This window comes from Odontesthes bonariensis, chromosome 10, assembly GCF_027942865.1.
Source record: "Odontesthes bonariensis isolate fOdoBon6 chromosome 10, fOdoBon6.hap1, whole genome shotgun sequence".
Taxonomy (NCBI): Eukaryota; Metazoa; Chordata; class Actinopteri; order Atheriniformes; family Atherinopsidae; genus Odontesthes; species Odontesthes bonariensis.
The window spans coordinates 3,673,320-3,681,868 of record NC_134515.1 but is presented as its reverse complement, the minus strand read 5'-3'; the positions used below and the strand labels follow the sequence as shown (position 1 = coordinate 3,681,868).

At 44.4% G+C, this 8,549-nt stretch overlaps 1 protein-coding gene across 1 annotated transcript; it reads left to right on the top strand.

Moving 5' to 3' along the window:
- The first annotated feature begins 1,368 nt into the window (after positions 1 to 1,368).
- On the top strand, positions 1,369 to 7,438 carry LOC142390161 (galactose-specific lectin nattectin-like). The gene is made up of 7 exons (XM_075475534.1): positions 1,369 to 1,436; positions 1,845 to 1,907; positions 2,254 to 2,284; positions 2,462 to 2,562; positions 4,401 to 4,535; positions 6,014 to 6,125; positions 7,162 to 7,438. The coding sequence occupies exons 2-7, from the start codon at positions 1,845 to 1,847 to the stop codon at positions 7,227 to 7,229; spliced, it is 510 nt and encodes a 169-aa protein (XP_075331649.1). The 5' UTR covers positions 1,369 to 1,436; the 3' UTR covers positions 7,230 to 7,438.
- The last annotated feature ends 1,111 nt before the right edge of the window (positions 7,439 to 8,549 follow it).

The following is an 8,549-nucleotide window of genomic DNA, read 5'->3' as shown; positions in this document are numbered from 1 at the left end:
TTCGCGATCTCGTTCTCTCGGTCACTACCCACAGCTCGTGACCATAGGTGAGGGTAGGAACATAGACTGACCGGTAAATCGAGAGCTTCGCCTTCTGGCTCAGCTCCTTCACCACGACGGGCCGGTGCAGAGCCCGCATCACTGCAGACGCCGCACCGATCCGTCTGTCAATCTCCTGCTCCATTCGTCCCTCATTCATGAACAAGACCCCGAGATACTTGAACTCCTCCACTTGGGGAAGGATCTCATTCCCGACCCGGAGAGGGCATTTGACCCTTTTCCGGCTGAGGACCATGGTCTCTGATTTGGAGGTGCTGATTCTCATCCCAGCCATCTCAGTCTCGGCTGCGAACCGCTCCAGTGAGAGCTGAAGGTCACGGCCCGACGACGCTAACAGAACCGCATCGTCCGCAAAAATCCATGAAAATTATGAACAGAATCGGTGACAAAGGGCAGCCCTGACAGAGTCCAACCCTCACCGGAAACACGTCCGACTTACTGCCGGCAATGCGGACCAAACTCTGACACCCATCATACAGAGAACCGAACAGCCCAGATCAAGGGGTCCGGCACTCCATACTCCTGGAGCACCCCCCATAGGACTTCCCGAGGGACACTGTCAAATGCCTTCTCCAAGTCCACAAAACACATGTAGACCGGTTGGGGAACTCCGTTGGACCCTCCAGGACCTTCCTTGAAGTATTCCCCCAACCTACTCACAACATCCCTAGTTGAGGTCAGCAAAACCCCCATTCTCACCATACAGGGTGTGAACGGTGCACCGCTCCCCCCCCTTGAGCTACCGGATGGGATGGTGGACCAGAATCTCTTCGACGCTGTCCGGAAGTCGTTCTCCACGGTCTCACCGAACTCCTTCCAAGCCCAAGTTTTTGTCTCAGCAACCATCAAGGCTGCGTTCCGCTTGGCCTGTCATTACCCATCAGCTGCTTCCAGAGTCCCACTGGCCCAAAAGTAGGGTGACCATACGTCCGTATTTCACGTGACACCCGGGACAGGAAGTGAAATACGGACATGTCCCGGGAAATACGGACGTATGGTCACCCTACCCAAAAAGCCCAATCGGACTCCTTCTTCAGCTTGAGGTGAGTCTGACTATATCTAGCCGGGACCTCTCAGCCTCGCGCACCAGCTCAGGCTCCTTTAACACACAGAGAGGTGAAATTCCACGTCCCAAGAGCCAGTTTCAGTATCCGAGTATTCAGTATCCGCCAAGGTCTGCTGTGACAAAGAGGAAGAAACAAATGTTTCCTCATTCCAGGACAAAACACCTGACAGTGGTGCCGGTAATCTGTGAAAAGATTAAAAGATTGACACATTTTGAGAAACTATATAAAGATCCATCCTCTAAGAGGTTTTGTACATCCTCTCTTCGTTTCAGAGGGTAGACTCGACTCACTGGACTGACTGCTGCAAAGGTAACACTGTACAGTTTCTCTTCTTACGGATTTTTAACCACGTTTAATTTTTCATTGACACTTGAAACTAACAGAAATTGTATGAAATCGAGTTTCTCAAAACCAGACTAACAACCATATAAGGTGGTTGGGGTTTGAATCGTTCCAGCATGTATTCACTCGAATGGGCCTCGGGGGTTTGTTCATGCTCTAAAGTTCAGTCTGTGTTCAATATGTCTGATGAAATCCCACAGAGAAAGTTAGAAGTATCAGAATATCTTTAACATTTTCTCACACAGTCCACACCGTTGAACAGGCTTCATTCCACAACTGGATTCTCCTCCCATGCGTGTGCAGTGGGACAAAGTCAGTGATTGTCCATGTAACCGTGTAGATGTAACTTAATTTAATTTCTTTGTCTCTTCTCAGATGGCTTCAGGTTTTAACTTGGTTTTCTTCGGCTTCATCAGCAGCCTCTTGATTGTTCAGTGTGTGAGTATAATTAACTCTGTGTCACTTTCATGGCCATGTTAGCTTACCGAGGTAAAGACGGAAGCATTGATGTACATGTGCTCAGAAATGATTTACTTCGTTGAAATTAAATGTGTATTCACAAAGTAATTTATTCAGAGTTTTATTTGTGTCACCAGTGAAAGGAATGCTACAGAACCATAGCGTCCGCTCCATATCAGTATTAGCTTTGAATCACAGATCCTGCTCCAACAGATGACGTCAGCTTCATAACTGCAGCTTTTTTAGCCTAAATATGGGAGAGGAATATGATAGTTTTGAAAAGTACAAAGTCTTTACTGGTTTCAACCTGCTTTTGTGTTCACAGAGATATGTCCAGAATGAAGTTGATGAGCCAGGTTGGTAGTTATAATTTATTTACTGTTGAACAGCTGTTGGGGGATTTTTGTTCATATTTATAAGAAAAAAAAAGATTTTTATGACAGTTATGAGAGTGAAAAGTGCAGCTTTGATCATGGGTCAAATTCCTGTATTTTACACTTATTATCTTCTGTCTAATACAACAACTGTGGCAGTTCCTCCTGGCTGTTCCCCTGGCTGTCCTCCTGGTTGGACGCAGTTCGGCTCTCGCTGTTTCATTTTCTACCGCACAACAAAGACTTGGATTGATGCAGAGGTATGTAACAGAGCGATATCTTATTTTTTTTAATATAAAGTTTATCTCTACTCAAAGTTCACCACAAAAAAATAAACTTTTTGAATGAACTCTTCTCACTCTTGTCAGTGACGATGACAGATTCTTTAAACAGTCTGAAATAAATAATGTTGTTTTGAGATTGATTGAGATTCAAATTTATTGTCATTACACATATACAAGTATAGCATAATGAAAAGTAAGTTCCAGTACACCCATCAAGACAGACAACATAAAAAACAAACAAGGGAGACGGGTGACCGTGGCCATGCAGCTCAGTGATAAGCGCCGCCAGATAGGAGAAAATACCACAATAGGTGAGAGGAGGAGAAAAATCACATTACACACTTTACCCTTACCAGGATACAGTTTGAGATTGCAAAAAACCTCAGCACAAAAAAGAAAAAGCAACACATACACACAACATCAAGCATTGGGACCGGTGAGGAGGTGTAGGAATTGCGTGTGTTAATCATTGAGCATGTGTGTGCGTGTGAGTGTGTGCAAGTAAGTCCATGAAGCACTGTCTCAGAGGCCATTGTCCTTAATAATGCGATGGAAAGTTTATCAACCAGCCTAAACAGTTTCCACAGGTGTCCTCAGGATGGGGAGGGAGCACATAGGGGGGGCAGAGCGTCTTATTTACATAACATACAGGAGAAGTTGCAGCTGGCAGCCAAGGCCAGCACAGGGGAGCCAGATTGAGATAACAAAATTGTTTGGGTCAGGCAGACTCTTAATTTTTTCCACCTGCCTTGAAGTCTTTGTTGGTGCGTCTCAATGGCGAATCCAAACAGTCAAATTGTGGAATGTACAGCCAAATTCCAGGACCTTTCCGCCCGGTCCGACCGATCAACTTTCTCCCAAAACCTGTGTAAGGGTCGCATCCAGCTTCCGATTCTGCTCACGTAACATCTCAGTCTAAGTGTTGATTGCTCTGCCGACCCCCTCAAACGCTGGAAACCAGTAATCATAAATCTAAATGTGTATAAATCTTCAACATCCTCGACTGACAACATCGACAAAGAGATGGACTCCCCCAGGAGTCCATTGAGTATCCATCGAAGAATGTACCGCTAGGGCATGAGGGTTCTCCTTCCCCCAATTTTGCATTAGAAAAAATTTGATCAATTGCGTTGAGAGACCAGCTGACCAGATCCATAATTCTTGAATTCGTACGATATGTAAAGAGAGGCTCCAAAGACAAAACTCAGACACGGTGAAGCAGGGCAAAAAAGGGAGGGTAGGGGAGAAAACGCGTCCTCCTTCACCGAGAGCAAGAACAGAACTGTTAGCATTTAACATTTCTAACAGTTTTCACTGATTGAAATTGTTCAAAAACACTAAAGAATAAGTGATGGAGTATTAAGGCCTCTTGATGAACTAAAAGTTATGGCTCACTGTAATGGCTGAACTGATCATGAACAACAACATGTGGGCTATGAGCAAACACCTGGGAATGCTGGTGGATCAGTTTGTGGTTTGGTTCACTGCCATAAACTACGAGCAAAAGCTTTGATTCTGACCCAGGAAGACAAAAACATGACAGAGGATGCAGTGATCAGCAACTCTGACCTGATGAAAGAAAAAGGAAATTCCAACTTTAAACATTGCTATATATTACACAGACTGGATTTTACACTTTGCACATTTACAATGAAATTAGGAAGAAACCTTTAACATAACAAGGTTTTTCTCATCATGATCACAAAGTGCTGCCTAAATTAGATTAACTAGCAAGTTATGTCCATGATGTTCCTCTAACTTGAAGGCACCTCTCCCTAAAATCTCTTTTTCCCCCACTCTGTTTTGATTGTTAGCATTTTTGCATGTCTATTGGTGGGAATCTGGCTTCAATCCACTCTGCTGATGAGAGCCTCTTCCTCAGTGGCCTGGTTAAGAGAGTGACCGGCTCTCTTCCCCACACCTATGTTGGAGGTTTTGACGCGGTCGCAGTAAGTTACACGGTGCAATTTACCAAATCAGGTTTCTACTTAATGTGTGATATAAGCATGTCATCAGTTAAAAAGAAGAGAAGGCGTTGTCTCCAGGATTGTTACTAATTTAGAGTGGCAAGGTGTGGAGTTGGTGTTCCCGTAAAAGAACACGGATGCAGATGTTCTGTTTTTGGTTTGTTTATCTGGCTGTGGTCTGCAATAGCAATACAAAGAAACCATAAGTTTAGCAAACACAATAAATTATACACAAACATAATAATATAACCAAGGTCACAAAGGACTGTATTCAGTACTCAAGTACATCATATGGATTATATAACCTAAACAAATCACATCACACAAGGCACACAGACAGCATGACTCAGCTTATTAGCTTTAACAACACACCAGCATCAGATAGCATTAGCTGATGCAGGTCTAAATAATACACATTAACACAATGTTAGCATCCAACTTAGAACGTATAAGGTTATCAAACTCTTCTGGCAGTTACACACAACTATAAACAAGAGAGGTTCAGGTGAGTCTTGGTCAAATCAAAGGAAATTACAGACGCCGCTGATTCAGGAGGAAAAACTTACATCCACAGCACCGCGTTAAAGACACAGGTGGGGTGCATTAATTTACGATGGCCGACACGTGCAAATGCGCTGCAAACGCCAAAACAAATCCAACAGTAAAATGCTGCAAGACAAAAATGCGGCAATCACAAAAACGACCGTAGCACACGCGCTGCAAACCCCAAAACACATGCAAGAGAGAAACGCTGCAAACCCCAAAACACATGCAAGAGAGAAACGCTGCAAACTTCAAAACACAACGGAAGTTCGCCAGGCCACTAGGGGATCTCGACCTGTGGGATAGGGGATCGACTATGGGAGATCTACCATATTAATGAAAGAGAAGAGAGTCAAAAGGTACGTTGTCATTTATGTCTTTTTTAAACACCTATCCCACAGGTTGAGACCCCCTAGTGGCCTGGCGAACTTCCGTTGTGTTTTGATGTTTGCAGTGCGTTTTTTTCTTGCATGTGTTTTGGGGTTTGCAGCGCGTGTGCTCCAGTCGTTTTTGTGATTGGCGCATTTTTCTCTCGCAGCGTTTTACTGTTGGATTTGTTTCGCCGTTTGCACGTGTCGGCCACCGTATTAATGAGCATCTGAATGGTGCGTTCAAGACCGTGGGACATAAGATAACTTACCAAGAAACAAGCTATCACAACAGAACTCAGTTAAATAAAGAAATTAACAATAAATTAATAGTGTTGGCTTTCTTACATAGGTCCACTTAATGTGTGAGAGTATTTTACATTAATGAAATGCAATTATTCATTTCTAATGTTTTGTTGACACATAACTCCTGGCACACTCTCTTATGAAATGGTCTTTTATGAGGCAGCAGGTCGCAGCTTTGTTAAATCTGATTATATCATACTGTCATACATTTCTCCATACTACACATTATATTTCCTCTTTCAGGAGAAAAGGTGGATGTGGAGTGATGGATCACACTTTAACTACAGGCGCTGGCATCAAGGAGAGCCAAGCAACTTTAGAGGAACTGAGCACTGTCTTGAGATCAATTTCAGAGGTACAAACTACACTTTTATGGACAGCATATGGACACTGACAGTGTTCTCACTTTTTATGTCAACATCACATGAAGTCGCAGTGACAGCAGAATGTTTAAACATCAACACTTCATTTTAACTGATATGTGGACAAACTATTTACAGGAAATAACATGAAACTAAGTCATTCAACCTGCTGTAGGCTACGATGAACCCAGAGCACCATCATGGTTGGCCTGGACTTAAAATGGGTGCTGGCTTGAGCATAGTCAAACAAAGGAGGCTGCAGCAGAAGCAGGTGTCATTTGGCTTTGTGTTTTTGCCTCAGAAAGACAACTTTACATGTATTCATTTTGCTCCAAAGGCTGATCTCAGTTACCTGCTCTGTATAAAAAACACCTATTTGAGGGATTGGATCTGAATGAGCCCTAAATCCATCTAAGGGAAGATTTATTAATGTAAAGCTCCCCTTGATGCTCATCAAGTGCTTATTCATTTATTTACGTTACAATCCTTAACATGTGATAGTGCCAAACTGGACCGGGGGACAGGGAAAGAGGGAGAGCAAAGAAAAAGAAACGCAACAGAAAGGGAGAGGCCCCACCCAATACCTGAGAGGGCCAGGCGCCCCAGACAGCCAAGCGTAGTGGGCGAGTGCATAACCCAGTGCCCCTGGCGAGGCGCCCCGGGAGGCCCACAGGTGGGTGAAGCCGCGACCAGCGGGGAGAGGCAATGCTCCCCCCATCAGGAACAGCACAAGCAGGGCAGAGGACAGCAAGTCCCAGACCCTGTCACCCCATAAATCAGATACTGAAAAAAATAATAATAATAAAATAAATAAACAAATAAACACACATCCACACACACTCGCACAGCACACGCATCCCTCCCCCAACTCCGCTGGGGTGTGGCGCAGTGGACACATCCGGGGCCAGCAGCCCCCCAGCCACCACAGACCCCGAACAAGCAGAAAAACTCCTCCTCCCAGCCCCGAACAGTGTTGCTGTGAAAACCTAGATTAATGCCTATTTCTTCTGTTGTGCTTTACATTTGTAGGAGGAACGTACTGGAATGATGAGATATGTACAGATCGAAATCCTTTCATTTGTGGAAAGAAGCTGTGATGCATCCGGCCATGTCAGCAACAAGGATAATCTCAGGCCTCATCACTCTTTTCTGTTCTAATCAAACACTTCCAGATTAAAACAGAGCAACAGAGCTCTTATGATTATGATTTCTGATTTTTTTCATCATATATTAACTCTGCATTTATTAATTCGACTGTAGACTTTATCTGCACGTTCAATAAAAATCCTCCAAATGCTGTTCTGAATCACTCTGTTCTGTGGTTTCTTGTGTCCTTTCTATGGTTTTATGTTTTTGGTGCAGCTGGCTGAAGGCTTCTGTGTAAAGATGTGGGCCTACATTAGGGGCTTCTTCTCTGCCCACAGCGTGCACGTTTACATGAAACTTAAGGGAAAGTATTATTGTGTTAGTCCAACCAAAGTTGAACAGAATCAAGCTTCTCAGATCTGGACTAACACTCCCAGATGATGCAGTTGTGGATGGAACCACTCCAGCATGTTTACACTCAACTGGTATCAAATGGGCCTTAGAGCTCTGTAAATGCTCTAAAGCTCAATCTGTTTGCATCGTTTATTAAAACCAGTAAAGTTTAAATGTATATTAATACAGCTGAATTTCCAATTAAGCTGCTCTTATTCACATAATGTTCTTCTTCTTTTGTCAGATAGATAAGCGTGTTGTAAGCACATGACTTAAAATAAGTCCATTAACAATTTATGTCATTTCTCAGTCATTTAAGGCATGACTAGACTGTCGCTCTGCTTAAATTTAAGCCTCATCAAGGCGCTCAGAGAACGTGCTCAGCTCTGTGGCTGGTGGGCCCTCTGTAAAATTACAGCAGGCTGCACTATAGTTACTCTATGAGACATCATAATGGCGGCCGTGCTCAGTGGTTAGAGTGTAGCTGGAAGGTTGGCGGTTTGATTCCCACTCTCACCACTCAAAGATTGGTGAAACTGACAGCTGGAGGGGTGTCTGTCCACCTCCTTGTCATGGCCGAGGTGCCCTTAAGCAAGGCACCGTACCCCCATGCTCCCTGGGCGTTGTGATTGGCTGCCCACCGCTCCAGTGTATGGCATCAGACTTTATGCATGTGTGTACTCTGCTGACCTCAACTAGGGATGTTGTGAGTAGGTGGGGGGAATACTTCGAGGGCCTCCTCAATCCTACCTTGTGATTGGCTGCCCACCGCTCCAGTGTATGGCATCAGTCTCTATGAGTGTGTGACTCTGTGCATGTGCATGTGTGTGTTCAACACACAGGTGCCAACCTGGATGGCTTAAGAGTGGAGGGTCCCCCCACCTGGCTGGAGGCTACCCTCTAGTCCACCTGGGTAAACCCCAATGTGCAGGCACACA